This window comes from Lycium barbarum, chromosome 10, assembly GCF_019175385.1.
Source record: "Lycium barbarum isolate Lr01 chromosome 10, ASM1917538v2, whole genome shotgun sequence".
In the NCBI taxonomy this organism is placed as follows: Eukaryota; Viridiplantae; Streptophyta; class Magnoliopsida; order Solanales; family Solanaceae; genus Lycium; species Lycium barbarum.
In genome coordinates this window covers 112,949,893-112,968,343 of record NC_083346.1, presented here as the reverse complement: position 1 = coordinate 112,968,343, position 18,451 = coordinate 112,949,893, and the positions used below count along the sequence as shown (strand labels likewise).

Here is an 18,451-nt window from a genome sequence, read left to right as displayed (position 1 = left end):
GGCAACCGTAAATCACAAACATTGTCCAACTTTTTTGGGGCTTCAATTGACTGCGAGGATTTACGGTCCGTAAATTCTTATACGGTCCATAAAGTTGGACCGCATCCTTGCTTTACTGATGAATTTTTGCACGTGGATCCTTGAATTTTGGGTTGGATTTTCTTAATTTTGTGAACTTCTTAGGCCCACTTAACCTTGTTTTTGCTCTTTTGGGACTTGAAAATAACTTTTCCAAAACTTAGATGCAAACTTTTGGATCAAACTTTCCTTTTGTGTCTTCTTCTTCACTTGAATCTATGAAGGTTGCTCAAGAACACATGAACATTCAAATCAACTCATTTTCCTCCCAAATTTCGGATTTAGGCTCCCCTAATCGAGTAGAACAAAGCCCAATGGTTATCAACTCTCAATTCCGTCACAAATCAAAACCCACTAAGTTGTTCTTCAATTTTCTTAAAAGCTCCCAACTCGACAATGGTAGATACTTCAATTTTGACTCCAATGACACGGAACTTAGGATTTAGACTCTACTAACACTAGAAAACAAGATTCTAAGGTCAAATCAACAAAACAAACAATTTTTTTGGGTTTTTTGGAGGAAAATTTCCATTTTTTTTAAAATTTTGTTAGTAATAAAACCCAAGACTAGATTTGATAAAACAAACCTAAACTAAGCTCTGATACCAATTGATACAAGAACGGATATGGAAAATGAGAAAATAACAAAGAAATAAAAGGGATAGATAGATTGACACAAAGATAGGTACAATTAGGCAACCAAGATTCTATAATAATCAAGACCTCCTAATTGCACTCTATTAAGCACTAAACTCTTAAGTTGACCTCAAGGAAACAAAGTTACTAAGCAACCAACCTCTTAACAATTCTCACAATCACAAGCTTTAGCAAGCACTCAACTCTTAAGAGTTTTACAATTTCAATAATTAACATAAACTAATACTTCAAAATAAAAGAACTACTACTTATACTAGATAGAGAAAGAAGACTAATGAGCTATTACATTTTTACCCTTAATGACGTAAGGGCCTTGTTTGACTAGTCTTCCTTTTGTTGAAAACTCCAATTTAAGGAATGGCCTCCTTTGCACATGCATAGCCAACTCTTCACACAAACGACCCTCTTGATGCCGTTCCTTCTTTCCTTCATTGCCCCATGTAATCATCATCAACACTTGAACTTGGGTCCCATGGTGAGGCTCAAAAGTGTACTCAAGTACATCCCTCTTCGTGAACAACCCTTGCATGTTTTGAAGCTCATGAGCTTGACTTCTCGTAAAGGGCCTTGATGCAACTTGGGTTGTATCAGAAGTGTGTTTTAATACATAAATGGTGATAGTTCATGTAGGAAAAAGAAACATATGATAGTTGGGGCGTGAAACTCGCGAATAAGTGATAGTTCAAGTGTAGACTTGCTTGATTGTTTCTTGCCTGAAGAATTTTCCAACAAAGATTTTGTTTCTTCTATTTTATCCAAGTATTAAAGAAGTCATTTCTAATGAGGTCCCTTATGATCCTTGTCTACTTTTACCTTGAATGAAGTGGTGCAAATTCATAAAGAGAACATGGTTTATTGATTATTAGATTTTTCACTGAAGCTAAAATCTTTTCTTATGTGGTTGAAAGCCTATCAAGGATGATGATGCACAAGATATTTTAGGTTCTGGCTTAGATTAAAAAGAAAAAAAATCTCATTTTATATACACAAAGGCAATGAAAACGAAAAGATTATCCTCGTTCAGTCTGGTTGTGATGTTTACAATTTTGCGCTTACCATCACATCACCAAAGTCATGTCCAAACACCTACTTAATCACTTACGTATATCTTATAATCCAAACTACTCTAGCTCCTTTATTTTTCATTACATAAACTAGATGTTTTCAAAGTTCTCACGTTTCAATTGAAAGGCGGTAAAACAGGTAAGAAAGTTTGTAGTATTTTTTTATTCTTAATATTCAGTCCATTCAATTCTTGAACTTTGTAGAATCAAATTATCTTTTGTTTTTCTTACTCATGTATCTATCCTGCCAAATGACAAGGGTGTTAAATAATTTAAGTTGCACATTTTTTTCCAGGGTTTCTCTCAAACTCTCATTTCATGTATAAATATAAGCAAATTTTATTAAATGTGTATTAATAGATAGGAAAAGAGAACAACTTATAGTTGAGGTGTGTAGATAGTGATAGTTCAGGTAGGAAAAAGGAACAATTGATAGTTGGGGTATAAAACTCGCAAAAAAATGATAATAATTAGTACTCTCTCTGTTTCAATTTATGTGAACCTATTACTATTTGGGGAGTCTACGAGGTGGTTCTTTGACCACGTTTTCCTTACAATTTTTCTAAATTATTTGAATTATAAATTATCATGATATATAGTACTTTTTGTGTAGTTTCTAAATATATAAATTTTATTTTTACAAACTTACAAAATCTATGGTCAATTTTATAAATTGACCCTCATGCTCCGAAAAAGTTCACATAATTTGAAGCGGAAGGAGTATATGTTTTTGACCATTATCTCTAAAAGGAAAAATTAATGAGTAGGAGTAAGGAGGATAAAATATCTTGACGCACTGAAGAGCGGGAATCACTAGCAATAAATTCGTAATACTGACAAATATGTCAATGAAATTAAAGGTTGTTGCTTGTTGGTAGGATGACATCTTTCACTGCCAATTCTCATCCGGAAGTGAGATATAAAAGGATCAACTATTCCATCTACAATTGATATGAGACTATTTTCTCTCCCTGCGTATCTGGGTTTGAACATTTTTAACGTGGTCAATTATCTCATGTACATTTAGCTCGGATACCATGTAAGAAATAGATCTTAGGACTAACTCAACATCAAGAGTCAGCTTAAGCTGAGAATTGCTCATAACCATAGAAACATAGATATGGGACTATTCTAACAATCAGAGGCGGATGCAACGTGGCAGTGTCAGATTCATCTACTCCATATTTTCGATGTGAGGGTAAATTAATTAAGTGGAAAAATCCACCAAAATAGCATGTATAAACTCATAATTTAAAAATACAATGGATCCAATGCTAAATATGTTAAAGGTTAAACCCATGAAACTTAACTCAAGATCTGCATATGCTAGCCATATATCGCATGCACTTGTAAGCAAAAACAAAAAGTATACCCAGAGGACAGAGGCGGAGTCAGGATTTGAAGTTTATGAGTTTTGAACTGCACGCCATTGAATCCATAGCTCGTCTTAGTTACTAGCTAGATTCACAATTCAATATTTATTCATATTAAATTTTTAAATACAAATAAAAGATCTAAGGAAAAAATTACTGAGTTCGTCCGAACCCGTAACTAATATGCCCACCTCTTCTTAACCCTAGCATTAAAACCATGTTTCATGTGGAGGAAGATGGAATAATTGGGGTAAACAACATGACCTTTCACCATTTCAATCTGGTAATTATGGATGATAGCAGCAGCCATAACTTTCATTTGGGTAAAAGCCACTTCTTTTCCTATGCAAGTCCTTGGCCCTGCATTGAAAGCAAAGAACTTGTAAGATGGCTCATGTTTCAGTATTCCACGATCCGAAATCCATCTCTCTGGCTTGAATTCTAAGGCATCTGTTCCCCAAATGAATTCCATCCTCCCCATTGCGTACATATTAATTATCACTCTCTGCTTCGGATGAACATGATGACCACTTGGGAGAATATCAGGTTCTTGTGGAGTCTTATGCTGGAAAACAATAGGGGGATATAGCCTTAGCGTTTCACACAATGCAGCATGTAAATAAACAACAATTCCCAACTCTTCTGCCGAAAAAAGCCTTTGTTTTCCCCTCTCTTTCTCCGGGATGATCACCTTAAGTTCTTCCCTTATGTTCTTTTCAACCTCAGGGTGTGTGAAAACAAGCCAAGTGAACCAAGTAAGGCAAGAACTAACTCCATCACGCCCCGCGATAATGAAGTTAAATACGGTGTCCCTCAAGAACTTATCATCAAACTTCAACCTTGTTTTTGTTTCTCCGTCATTGAGTAGTATGTATGATGTTAATAAGTCGAAACCATCTTCATCTTCCTTAGTTTTTGCTCCTCTGCTCAATTCATCACGTTTCATCGATATATGCTTGACTAGAACTTGGTCAATGACTTCCTCTGCTTTGCCTAGTTTATTTTCGGGCCCAATTCCAAGCCATTTTTGCAACTTCCAGATGCTTTCGGGCAATATATAGCGTATGAATCCAACGTAAGGAACATCATCCATGACTTTCAAGAAGGAAATGTCAGGGAGGTCAAGTGAGAGGCAGCCAGGATCAAATCCCAAGACTAATTTAAATGTTGTATCAAATGTTAATCTCTTGAAAACATCTTGCAAATCAATAACTCTGCCTTCTTTGGCCACAAATTCGAGGACCGGAATCAGGCCATTTTCAACCTTGTCCCAGCTGGTTTTTTTCAAACACTTGCGGAATCTATGATGAATGACCATTTCTCTAGCGAGTTTCCTCTGATCCTTCCACAAATCAAAGTCGGCATTGAAAATTCCATCGCCTAAAACGTGGAAAATTTTCTTGAATTCTGGCCCTTTCGAAAAATTCGGAAAATTTTCACTCATGATATAGTGCACATTTGCGGGATCCACTGTGGCAAGAAAGTTCAGATTAGTAAACCAAAGGCCTTTCAGCAAGAAAGTACCCCCGGTTTTTGAAAGAATTTCTAGAATCATTTCATGGATTCTATGAAGATTTAGAATAAGGGTTGGAAACATCCCAACAAATGGGTAATTTCTTGGTAGGCCATTTTTATTACTATGTCCTAAAGCCCAGAGACAGAACACTAGAAAGCAGAAGATTGCTATAAAGATTTCAAGGTACCCCATTGAGGCCAATTGAGAAGTGAAAGCCGTTATGTCTTCCATAATGTTCATTCTTTTGGGTTTTTCACTTGATGCTTATGTATCGACAACCCTCTATTCTATGTATAGGGTTTTAAAGTGGGAATTATATGTGCACAACGTTGATCGTATAACTGGGAGGAAACGTGTCACGTTAGAGGTGAACGATCAGAGGTGTCCTCTAATTAATCACCACGACGAGGCTGGTCCCTCTTTAAGTAGGCTCAGCTATAAATATTCATTCAGAAACTAATGCCGTGCAGACTTGAAGCTTTTTTCTTTCTGCTTAGTGGGGGCACAGATGTTGCTCCCACTGATATGAATTCTTTAGCTGGCCATGGGGGGTCGAAATGGCAAAAGACAATTTTTTTTTTTTTGGTTTGATCCTTTTTTTTACCCTTTCCTAGGAGCTCCTACCATTTTCTTTCTTGATGACTTGAACCCATAACCTTAAGATGAGAGTTGGAATCAACCCCTCTTGTCGACACCAAACACTAATGTATCTTTCTTGCCTGCATTTTTGTAATGGCTTTTGGCAACTAATATTATTTTGAACCTACTTCAAATCGCTTTGTTGACTAGACAGAAATATTGGACACCCCCAGTCCCATAATTGCACAACTTGACCCCACTGAAAGCAAATCACTGCCCAAGCCGCGCAATATTAATTCCAACTAGAATACGTACACGCGTGATGTGTGAATTGTTTTAAAAAAAAATGAGGGGAGTGAAATAATCATCATATCATCATATTATACTAAAAGTGGGAAGTTCCCACCTTCAAAATCATATTACAATTTACCCTTGTTGTAAATCTAAAGGTAATAAAAAATATCATATATTAAATATTAAATAGTAATATTATACTTACATGAATGTTCAACCACATGTGCATTAATGAATTTTCTGCAATGAATGAAATACCTAATTAAACAATAATATGTACAGTGCATAAAGGTGAGTGAATAAGAAGCTCAGGAGTCCTATTTTAATGCTCCATATTCCCTTCTCCCTAAACATATGCAGCTCCTAATTAAATAATACTCCCTCCTGATCAAAAAAAAAAATCTACTTAGCCATTTGCACATCCGAAACTACTTATTCCAAGAAAAAAATATGTAAATTGACTAAACTTGCCCTAATTAAATAGGCATTGTGATTTGATCACATAACACTTAATAGGGGCAAATCTGGAAAGATAAGGTTAATTGTTTCTTGATTTAATAAGTGAGTACTTTTTTTGACCCAAGAAAAAAAGGCTAAGTGGACACTTTTTTTTATCCGGAAGAAGTAATATTTAATTTAAATTACATAAAAGGTGAGTAAATAAGAAGTTCAATAGTCCTATATCATGCTCCACACTCACTTCTCTCTAAATTAGTTTGCTGACGTTTTTGATTATTTTGCCACATTAATGTCCAGAAATTAATAAGTTATTACACTGGAATCCTATTAAATGGTAAATGATGGCCATAATGACCTGTTAATTGGCAAAAAATATTTTATCACAAAATAAGCTTTGCAGCTCCTACATTTAATCGTAAGATGAACATATTCATTGAATTAATTTGGAAAGAACATGTTCTGTCAAATAATATGAGAACTGAAAAGACTTTACCGCATAACTATGGAATTTGAAGGGGTGCATGAAAAGTGAAAAGACTTTATCTGTTAAGTATGATGTTTGAAGGGATATATCACAAATAAATAGATATATATCCTCCAGCAAATGAAATTTGAAGGGATACGTCAACACCGACATATACATACGTTCACATTTTATTCAATATAATTTTAAATTTTATATTTGTAAGTAGATTTTTTGTTCTATTTCTGGTGCATTCTTAGTAAGTGTAGATCCTTTTTCTGTTTTTTCATTTGTAATGGTAATCATGTGCTTTTTTTTGGCAGGTGTATTACAAAGGTATGCTAAAGGAAGCAGCTACTTAATCTCACCATAAGCAAATTCAATGAGGCAATTCCCATATTTTTACACCAGCAAAGAAGAGAAGAAGCTAAATTTCAAATTAAGGTACAAGTAAAAAACAACTCTGTGATTTCACAAATAAAAAACGACGTTTACGGGCAATTATTACACAACTTAATAATTCAAGGTTTATTGGTAGAACCTTTCAACTTCTTAATATTATTCAGCCTATTTGAACTATTTTAGGGAAATTGTAGTTTGCTAGGCTATTATTTTCATTCATTTATTGTATGAGAAAATAAAAGTAGGAGTTACAGTGATCCACATAAATACATAGATGAATATGGTCCTGTTTAATTCAGTAATGCCTTTGTATTTTAGCCTCTATGCACATTTATGTGGCTCACTAATAAATTATGAGTTCACTTTTTCTCCCTGTGTCAAGTTTAGATATTCTTTAAGATTTGGTTAGCATGATCTGATGCTCCTTTCTCAAAATATCCTCCAATCCAATGAAGGTACATTAATTAGGATAGTGCAGCCACATTTTTGTTTATGGTGGAGCCACTTTAAAGTTTAATCATACTTAAATTACATATTTTATATTTCTCAGTTGTTGCCAATGATATTGCAAGATGCAACCCCCAACCTTGATTACGATAGACTATGAGAAGAACAAAGCATTCTCTAAGGCACTTTTTAAATACTTGACTCTTCACCTTATAATGTTGTTGACGTTAGCGTTTCCATTACTTTTACTCCTTGCTTTAATTTTGTTGCTTGTGGAAATCCTAGCATTTAATGGAGAGTTTAATTAAGTATTCAGCTGATATTCGACGGTTCATCTAATAGAAACATTTTCCATTTGATATGTGTTGCTTTCTGATGTTTTTGTCGAATACTTCAGCAAAAGAAGGCATAGGACGACTACAATGTTATGAGATGCAGTTAAACAGAGGTTATTTTCATACTTCTTAAATTTCTTTGCATTCTGCTTATGGAGTTGTAATACAGCATCAGGATGATCCCCTCCAAGAAGTAAATTGCCAAATTTACGGCTACCGATGAAGTTTCATGGCCATGTGAAGAGCAAAATTAGTAGCTAATCAAGAATTTTGATTTTTTCAGAACCCTTCAAGTAGTAAGTCGCTTTATTTCCTTTCATTCCTACAGAATGCATCTGCTGACTATTGTTTGCTTCCAGACAAATTTGACTTGTGTATTTTTTTATACCCACAAGTTTGGACTCTCGGGACAAAGATTAAAGATACATTCTCTTTCTAATTGAAGGGGGGGAAAAGCACGAAGTTGGGCTTCATTGGAAGAGTTTACCTTGAAATGTGATCCTACATTAACTCTCCAACAATGGTCTCTGGCTGAGTAAGGTTTCAAATAGACCATGGTTTCACCAAGAAAAGGCCAAACCACGATGCTGGGTGGAATATTTAGGATATTCCGTTGAATAAGTACAACGAAGATTGGGAAAACAAGAATAGCAAAAAGAGAGTCAGACATGGAGACCGGCTAATGACTTCACTAGCTCGATGTGTCCTTTCTTCCTCTCTGTTGCTGGAGCAGATAGGGAATAAGATAAAAGTTATAGCAGGTTAATATGTAGTTTAAGTATGTTCCTGTTGTGGTCAATTTGAAACTAAAGTGAAACAAGAATTGTGTTTTAGAGCAAATTACAAACATGCAAGTACTTTTAATACATCAAACATAGGATGCCAAATTTCGAAAAAGTATCGTCTTAGATTTGTTATACAAATTGCATTTCTTTTTAACAGGATTAGCCAAATTGTTTTAAGTTAAACATCTTATAATATGACATGAAAGCGTTGTAGACTATTTATGTGAAATGACTACATTGGGAATTTTGGAGCTAATTATTAGAACAACAGACTGAAGATCATACTTAACATGCTGATCTCTTCAAACATTACTTGATGTTTAATGAGGATAAATTTACTAGTTAACATATAAGAGTAAGAAATTAACTCGGTTCACTTAAGTATTTGTGCAAGATTTATATTTTTCATCATAATTTATCCTTTTCTTCCCTTAGAATTTTCTTTTTCTAGAGAGTAAATAACAATTCCAATCTTCAATAGGCTAGAGACCAAAAAAGTTAGATTTAGCTAGTGATTTAATAATTATTACTCACTATTTATTATTTAGTGCAACTAGAAATTGAATCTTTTTCTTCATTTTTCAACATTAAATTCAGGTGTTAATTTCAGTAATTGAAATTATGAACATGAAGATTCTTAGAGGTTTGATCTCAGTAGTATCATTTAAAATGTTCTCTTATTCATATTGAAGATTAGATTTCTCAAAAATGAACCCTGGAAACTAAAGACTATCGGAACCTATGAAGATTATCTTGTCTGACAGTGAACACGACCTAAAAGATAAGACTAAAGGCTTCACAAGTCTAACAATATAACAGGATTCTATAAAATAATTTAGTCACGATCATAAGAATGCCAATTCATACTTTTTTTCTTTAACTCTGTACGCTTTGCATATGTTAGGCTTGTAAATGTCAACAAACAATTTTTTTAATCCTTTTTATTAACCCTTCCTAGGAGCTCCCACCGTTTTGCTCGATCCCTTGATGACTCAAACTCACAACCTTAAGGTTAGAGGTGAAAGGTGCTTACCACCCGAGTAACCCCTCATGTCGGAAACAAACATTAATTTATCTTTCTTGCCTGTACTTTTGTAATGGTTGTCGGCAATTAATTTTATTTTGGACCTACTTCAAATCGTTTTGCTCCCTTGATGACTCGAACCTACAACCTTGAGCTTAGAGGTAAAATGTGCTTACTGCCTGAGTAACCCCTCTTGTCGGCAACAAACATTATTTTAAAATACATAAATAGGCCCTCAAACTTGACCTCAGCTGGCAAGTATGCCCTCCAACTTTGGGTGTGCACAAGTAGGCACCTCAACTTGTATAAAGTTGAACATGTAAACACAAATGCTGACGTGACACATAAATTTTCAAGGTGTACTCTATACAAGTTGAGGTGTCTAGATGATCATTTTGTAAGTTAGAGTGTTCAACTGACAAAGTGGAGACAAGTTGAGGTTTCTACTTGTGCACACCCAAAGTTGGAGGGCATACTTGTCAGCTGAGGCCAAATTTGAGGGCTTGTTTATGTGTTATCCCTATTTCCTGCTTGTACTTTTGTAATGGTTGTTGGCAATTAATATTATTTTGGATTTACTTCAAATCGTTTTGCTCCCTTGATGACTCGAACCCACAACCTTACGGTTAAAGGTGAAAGGTGGTTACACTAGAGTAACCCCTCTTGTCGGCAACAAACATTAATTTATCTGTCCTACCAGTACTTTTGTAATGGTTGTTGGCAATTAATATTACTTTGGACCTACTTCAAATCGTTTCCCCCCTTGATGACTCGAACCCGTAACTTTAAGGTTAGAGGTGTTAGGTGCTTACCACCTCTTGTCGACAACAAACATTAATTTATCTTTCTTGCCTGTACTTTTGTAATGGTTATTAGCAATTAATATTATTTTGGACCTACTTCAAATCGTTTTGCTGTATTGATGACTTGAACCCACAAGCTTAAGGTTAGAGGTGAAAGGTGTTTACCACCTGAGTAACCCTCTTGTCGACAACAAATATTAATTTATATTTCTTACCTGTACTTTTGTAACAGTTGTTGGCAATTAATATTATTTTGCAACCTGCTTCAAATCGATTTGCGCCCTTGATACCTCGAACCCGCAACCTTAAGGTTAGAGGTGAAATGTGCTTACTGCCGGCGTAACCCCTCTTGTCAGCAACAAACATTAATTTATTATATTTCTTGCCTGTACTTTTGTAATGGTTGTTTGCAATTAATATTATTTTGGACCTACTTCATATCTTAAATAATAAAAAAAAAATGATAGCGAGACATTATTAACCTTCAGTAAGACATTAAATTTTCTATCTAATAATTGACTAGAAACAACTATTGCACAACCCAGTTCCAACTTGCACAACCTTACCCTACTGAAAGCAAATCCATTCCAAGATCACGATAACTCATGTCCGCATATAAGGTAGCTACATACTATAAATGCCAAAATGTTAGTCTTCATTAGCCTTCACCCCATGTGGTATAATCAGAATTACTTACCGTAAATGAAAAAATGTTACTCCCTCTGTTTTAATTTGTTTATCTGATTTTGACTTGACACAGAGTTTAAAAAAGTAAAAAGGACTTTTGAATCTTGTGATCTTAAATTAAAGATATATTGAATACACTAAAATGTCCTTTAATCTTATAGTCTTAAGCATGTCATGTGAAAAGTTGGAATTAAAGAGAAGGAAAGAGATTTTTTTTTTTTTTGTTTTTTTAGTAACAAACTAAAAAGAAAAGTAAGACAAATAATTTGAATAGAGAGAGTATTATCTTCGGCCCATGAGGTATAAGAAAAAATCAATTAACTTACAACGATTTATCTCCCTCATAATTTTTTTTTTTGGGATTAATTAAATTAAAAGCTCCTGTAATATGATTCACTTTCAAGTATACTCTCCGCATTTCAAAGTTAAACACTTAGGGGTCGTTTGGTGTGATGGATAAGGAAAAATAGTCTTGGAATTAAAATTTAGTACTGCTTTATTCTTTGTTTGGTTACTAATTCTGGGCTAAGTTATCCCAGGATTAAAAATAGTATCGGGATAAGTTATTCCTGGTAGAGGACGGAATAACAATCCCAAGATTAGATATCCCGGGATACGATAATGAAAATGACAAAAATAGCCTTGAGGTCCCTCAAACCCTTTTTCTCCTTAATAAGGTGGAGTATATTTTTGTAAACAACCAACTTTTTCTTAGAAATTATACAATGCATGTTACTTTTAATACAAAAATCAAACAATCAATAAAAAATAATACCAGGGTAACTAATCCCAACTTAACTTATCTCACTATAACTAATCTCAACATAACTAATCCCAGCATAACTTGCCTTCAAACCAAACGACCCCTTACACCTTATGTATTATGGAAATTCTATGATTGCACCTCCTATTAGGTATATCCGTAACTAAGTATATTTAAATAGAAAAGGTTAAATTATAAATAAATTTTGTTTTGTATATATTTTATTATGAAATTTAGAAAAAGGATGAATATTTTAGTTGAGAATCTTTATTCACGTATTTGATCAAAAACAAGATTTTTCTTTTTTGAGAATACACTTCTTTTGAAACTCTGAAATAAAAGGTAACACAAATTACTAAATAAGATGACTAGAACTTTTACGAGTTTGGCAAAATATTTATTTTTGTCTTTCAAAACTCTTAAATATAATAATGTTGTTCCTATTTATTAAAAAATATTTAAACCTCTTATATAATAGAAATCCTACACAAATGAAACATCATCTCCAAAAGATAAAAAACGAAAGTAGTTTCTTAGATAAAAGAATTCTCAGTTACATCCGCAACGCAAAAATACTTGGATAAAAAAATACCAAGTAAGTCCCGAGAAGCATTTTCCAACCTTTATTAGACATCCTTCCCTCCTTTTAAACGCCTTCTTCTGTCTCTTATTTTCTTGCATAACCCTGATACGTACGTAGATCTCAAGCTTGACATCCATGGCCTCTATGAGTGTTGGCGAACCCAGTGTTGGCTCAGGTGGGAGATCTTGAGAGTTGAGGTGTTTAAATGTGTATTCTCAAAGTAGGAGCGTTCACTTATTAGTTGAGGCCAAGTTAAAGTGTGTATCTCTGTAGTATGCACCTTGCTATGTTCGGTAAATAAGGAAAAGATGCCTATATGTTAAGTAATATATATATAGGGTCTTATCTAGTTATGTAGGGTGATTTTCCCATATATATTTTTCCCTCTCCTGTATTTTAACTAGACTAGCAGCCCAATAGGGACTAAAACTAGAAATAAACCCATTATATTTTTATAACTCATTTAAACATTAAATATATCTTTTTTACTATTTTTAGTGGTAAACTACACGATGGTCATTTGAATTGAGCTAGAATTTAGGATTTTTGTTTTTAGTTATCAGATTTTTGTTTTTAGTTATCAAAATTATAAAGATCGCTTTTAATTCTTATTCTTATGTTTCCAGTTAACCAAATTAAAGCAACTCTTTCATTCTCTTTCTTTTTAACATTCTATACAAACTCAAACAACCCACTCACATTATGGAGAGCTTTGCAATGTCATCTCTTGCGGTAATTTTATTAGTAAATTTTTTTTTATTACTTTCAACGTAATATTTTAAGTTTCTTCAATTTCTCTATCAAAATCCAAAATTACAACCACAATTTTCATCAAAAATGTAGTAAAACTCAAGTTGAAGCGAAAGTTTTGTTGCTTTAACAGTGAAAAAGGCGATTTCTGACATGATTTCAACGAAAATACATAAGTAAAGGGAAGAAACACACAACCTTTGGATGCTATTTGAAGCAATATTTAATAATTAATATACACTTTATATATATATAAATTACATTATTTGTATAATTATAAGCAATAATGAATCAATCACAACTCTTTCGAATATGAAACGATAGCAGTACCATTTACACACGAATTCTGCACATTTAAACACACATGCAAAGAAAAATATTCATTTTAAAATATAAAATACTTATACACAACTGTACATTAATTATTCTATGATAATTGAATTCATTATTCAATGGCTAAATATACAATTGTATAACACTTATACACGAATTATATATGATTATTCAAAAAATATACATGTAAAAGATAACACATATATAAAACTATATGTGGATTATATACCTGCAAACACATACTTTACACAATTTTTAAAATTTGGGTAACGTACATACAATAAAAGAGAGAGGATGAAAGATATTTCTTTTATTTGGGTGATTAAAACATATAAGAGAAAAAAGGACAGATATCCTTTTAATTAGAGAAAGAACGCCTTAGATCATATTAAATCGGAGACTTTTTCGCCTCATTTTTTGGTAGGTTTCTAGAGAGGATTTGGCAACCAGGCCATTTTGAAACTTGAATTTAGTATCTGGCCATTCAATTTTTTTGTCATTTATTTTTTCGGATTTTTTTTTTTAATTTTCGCCTTAGGTGGTGCTTCCATTAAATAAATAAGAGAAATATAGTACACAAAAGATGGCACAGGGGAGCAAAGCTACCACCCTTTCCATCGACGGGGCAGGGAGGGACAAAAAACCAACCTGCACCCAATTCTACAAAAATATATACTAGCCCTCTTCTCTAACTACAAAACTACAAGAGATATACTAAGAAGAGGGCTGTTCAGCAAAAGAATCAGTACTATACAAAATGCACAATCTTTCGTGAATTCTAAGTTGCATCTTCACTTGCTTGCATCTGAAGGATGACATTTGAATAAGATCGAGCCGAAAAGGTCCAAGAGCCTCTTTTGGAAGGTTAGCTACTTGGTTTCCTTTCCTAAAACAATGTTGAATCACTACATTGATTTGAGAGATGATCATTTTAGCCTCACCAATGATGTAAAAGAGGTTCCAAGTGACAGAACTGGCTGAATTCAACATATCAACAATGATCTTCGAGTCACATTCAAGGACGACATTTTGTAACCCATTTTCATAGCACCACTGGAGACCCAATAAAGCAGCTTTTGCTTCAGTATAATTGTGACTGCCCATATCCAAAAATCTTGCAAAAGCCATGTACATATGCCCTGAACTATCTCTTATGATGCCACCAGCCCCTGTATGCCCATCTTTCAGTTTACTTCCATCTGTGTTAAGCTTAACCCAGTGCAGTTCAGGCCTCTCCCACTTGATAATGGTGCTTTTAACCTCATCATGATACTCCATTAGCATATGGCAGATCTCTGCCCAACTTGAGCTCCAATTAATGTCTAAAGAGTATTTGGTGAGGATCCACTTGAGATGGTACATGATTTGATAAAAAAACTCCAGTCATATACATCTTACCCCCTAATTTAGTTGCACATCTGGCCTTCCACAATTCCCATATTATGATAATAGGGATGACGGTAAGCACCTCTTTATGGATAGAATTGATATGTTTAGCACTCCACCATTTTAAAAGAGTGGAGATGATGGACTCATCTTCCCAAATAATACCCAGAGGGGCTCCGAAATGTTTCCAAGTCCTGTTAGCAATATCACCATTTACCAAAGCATGAAGCATGGTTTCTCTTTGAGGCATGAATCAACAGTGGCACCTAGAAACAATATCAATATTGAACCTCACAATGATATCATCAAATGGTAATTTTCTTTTGAGAGCTCTCCACACGATAAAGGACATTTTAAAAGGAAGAAATTTGTGCCATATTTTTTCAAGGGTGTTAATATTGGTTCTGGTTTGCCTCACCAACTTCCAGGCAGTCTTGGTGGTAAAATTACCAAAAATTGACGACATCCAGATGGCATGCTCCGGGAGGTTAGGGTCACCAAACTCAATGGACTGAAAGAGTTCAATAAGGTATTCAAGGAGTTGATGAAATTCAAGGAAATTCCACACTTCATTCTGTCTAGCATCCTTGATCAACATCTTAGAGTTTGCACCCTCTACATGGAATGAGTTGGCAAGAGCCCGTTGCCCTGTCCAATTATCCCACCACAATTTGATCTCTCCCTTGTTAACTCTCCAGAGAATGTTCTTTTCAGCTTCAAATTTAACCTCCATGAGTTTCTTCCAACAGTGAGATTGACCAGACTGAAATTTCCTCTCTACAAGTCCAACCCTTCTACAATATTTGGCATTCAAAAATTCAGACCATAAGGATCTAATGGCCCTAAATCTCCACAATCTTTTGTATGCAAAGCTCTCTGAAATATCCCGGATGATTCTGAATCCCAGGACACCTTCCTTAGTGGGGAAGCATAGCTTATCCCATGATGACCAGTGGTATCTTTGTTTTCCATTAGATGACCCCCAAAAGAAACTGGCCAGATAACTTTCAATTTGTCTTATCACTATTTTAGGGGGATCAACAACAGCTAAGAGGTGAAGGGGGTTGTGATTGCAAAACATGCTTAATAAGAACCACCCTACCACCAATGGATAACATTTTACCTTGCCACCCATTTGACTTCCTCACAATCTTTGAAACCACCTCATTGAAAAATGCAATTTTCTTTCTTCCCACATACAAAGGACATCCCAAATAAGTTATAGGGAAAACAGAATGTTTGAAACCAGTGAAAACTTTCAGGGACTGAACAACAGAATCATTAGTATTGGGAGCTACTAAAAAACAGCTCTTGTTCACATTGATCTTCTGGCCAGAACACTTTTCATAAAACCAAAGCTGTTGAAGAACAAGTTCTATGGACCTGTGATTTTCGGAGGAAAAAATAATCACATCATCTGCATAAGCAAGATGAGTGATTTGAGGACCTTGAGACTGTATATGGAAACCAGTGAAGTGATGGTTAAGAGGAAGCATATTCAACATTTTGGAGAGAACTTCAGCACTTAGGAGGAATAAAGAGAGGGATAAGGGGTCCCCTTGTTTTAACCCTCTAGTGGAATTGAGGAAACCCCTCATGTGACCATTAATCAAAATAGAGTACCAATTCCCAGAGACCAGCCTCCATACCATGTTGATCCGTAAATCAAAGAATCTAAATCTTTTGAGAACTGCTGTTAAAAATTCCCAATCAACTCTGTCGTAAGCTTTGGACATGTCCAGCTTGAGAACCATATTACCACCCTCATTCTCCTTTCTTATATCATGAATCACTTCTTGAGCCAAAAGAATGTTTTCTGTAATCATTCTGCTTGGTATAAAATCACTTTGGTTTTCTGATGTTAACTTATTTAGCATAGGTAATAGCCTGCTACTTAAGATCTTAGACAAAATCTTATTGGTGAAGTTGCTTAAGCTTATAGGCCTGAACTCAGTGAAAGAGGCTGGATGCTCAACCTTAGAAATAAGCACTAGACAAGTGCTGGTATAAAATTTAGTAAGGTTAGCACCCCTGAAAAAACTCTGGACAAAATCCACCATGTCATCCTTTATAATCTGCCAACAACTTTGGTAGAAACAGCCCCCAAATCCATCCAGGTCTGGGGCACTGTTTGGATTAAGGTCAAAAACAGCCTGCCTAATCTCAATTTCATCAGGTAAGGAGCATAATCGGTTATTATCTTCATGCTCCACCATGTTATTGATGCAACTTAGGTAAGCAAAATCTAGATGATTGTTCTCTCTAGAAAATTGTTATAAGAAAAAAATGACAGCTTACTCTCCAATTTCTTGGTCACCCTCAATCCATTGACCATCCTCCTTCAGAATCTTGTGAATGGTAAGTCTCCTTCTTTTCTCATTAATGATAGTATGGAAAAATTTGCTATCTGTGTCCCCCTCCCCCAACCATTAAACATTAGTTTTCTGCCTCAAAATGGACTCTTCACATTGTAACTATCTGGTATGCTCTGCTTGTGCTCTGTGGATCCCAGCTCTGCTATTCACATCATCATTATCAATGTATTGAGCCTCCATTTCAGCCATCCTTTCTTCCCATTCTTTGACTTTTTTGAAAACATCCCCAACTTGGTTGCTGGACCAAACACTCAGAGATTTAGATAAGTTTTTCAATTTTTGTTACAATCTCCACATGATATTGCCTTGAACTTCCAAGTCCCATGCTTGTTTTACCACCTCTAGATAATCAGGTTGCTCAATCCAAAACTTAAAGAATTTGAAGTATTTGATGTGAGAAGAGTCAGTCATAGAACATCTTGCTAGCATAGGTGTGTGATCAGAACCAGTGCTTGCTAGGTGTTCTACTTCACATCTATGAAACTTCGCAGTCCACTCATTATTGACCAGAACCCTATCTAATATTTTCCATATCCTCTGACCATGCCCTCTCGAATTACACCAAGTAAACCTAAGGACTGAATAGCCAGCATCCACCATACCACATTCTTCACTGCAGGCTAAGAAATCCCAGCTTTTCTCTATCCCGTGAGCACGTCCACCCTTCTTCTTAGAAGAGTCCCAAATAGCATTGAAATCTCCTGATATACACCATGGACTGCTAATATCTTAATTGCAAATTTTAAGACTTTCCCAAAGTGGTAATCTAAGGTGAGTTTTGGTTTTAGCATAAACCACAGTGAACCAGAAAACACTATTAAAAAAACGGAAAAAACCGTTGACAAAAACCGACGTCTAGCGTCGGTTTTTTTAACCAAACCGACGGGAAACCGACATTTTAACGTCCGTCGGTTTTAATAGCCTCGCTTTCAGGAAAACGATGGACAACGTCGGTTTTTACCGACGGACAGCATCGGTTACGTTGTCCGTCGGGTTTTATTCAAATATTTAAAAATAAAATAAAAAAAAAACCGACGGATAGGGTCGGTTTTATTAAATTCGGATTTTTTATCTTATATATAAATAATATATATTTTATGAAAAACCGACGGACAGAGTCGGTTTTCTGGAAAATCTGCAAAATTAATTTCCAGAAAACCGACGGACAGAGTCGATTTTCCGTCGGTTTTCTGGAAAATTTTCAGCATGCAAATCATGCATTTTCTGCAACCACACCTGCACAAAAACCAGTACCAAAATCTGCTCAGAAACCAATAACAAAAGCTGCTCAAAAC

General features: G+C 34.9%; 2 protein-coding genes across 2 annotated transcripts; both read right to left on the bottom strand.

Moving 5' to 3' along the window:
- Positions 1–3,002: 3,002 nt before the first annotated feature.
- On the bottom strand, positions 3,003–5,309 carry LOC132615702 (alkane hydroxylase MAH1-like). Its single transcript, XM_060330310.1, has one exon. The coding sequence runs from the start codon at positions 4,926–4,928 to the stop codon at positions 3,351–3,353; it is 1,578 nt and encodes a 525-aa protein (XP_060186293.1). The 5' UTR covers positions 4,929–5,309; the 3' UTR covers positions 3,003–3,350.
- A 9,725-nt stretch (positions 5,310–15,034) lies between these two features.
- On the bottom strand, positions 15,035–16,997 carry LOC132613329 (uncharacterized). The gene is made up of 2 exons (XM_060327346.1): positions 15,905–16,997; positions 15,035–15,828 (listed from the first exon to the last, which is right to left on the bottom strand). The coding sequence occupies exons 1-2, from the start codon at positions 16,995–16,997 to the stop codon at positions 15,035–15,037; spliced, it is 1,887 nt and encodes a 628-aa protein (XP_060183329.1).
- Positions 16,998–18,451: the final 1,454 nt, after the last annotated feature.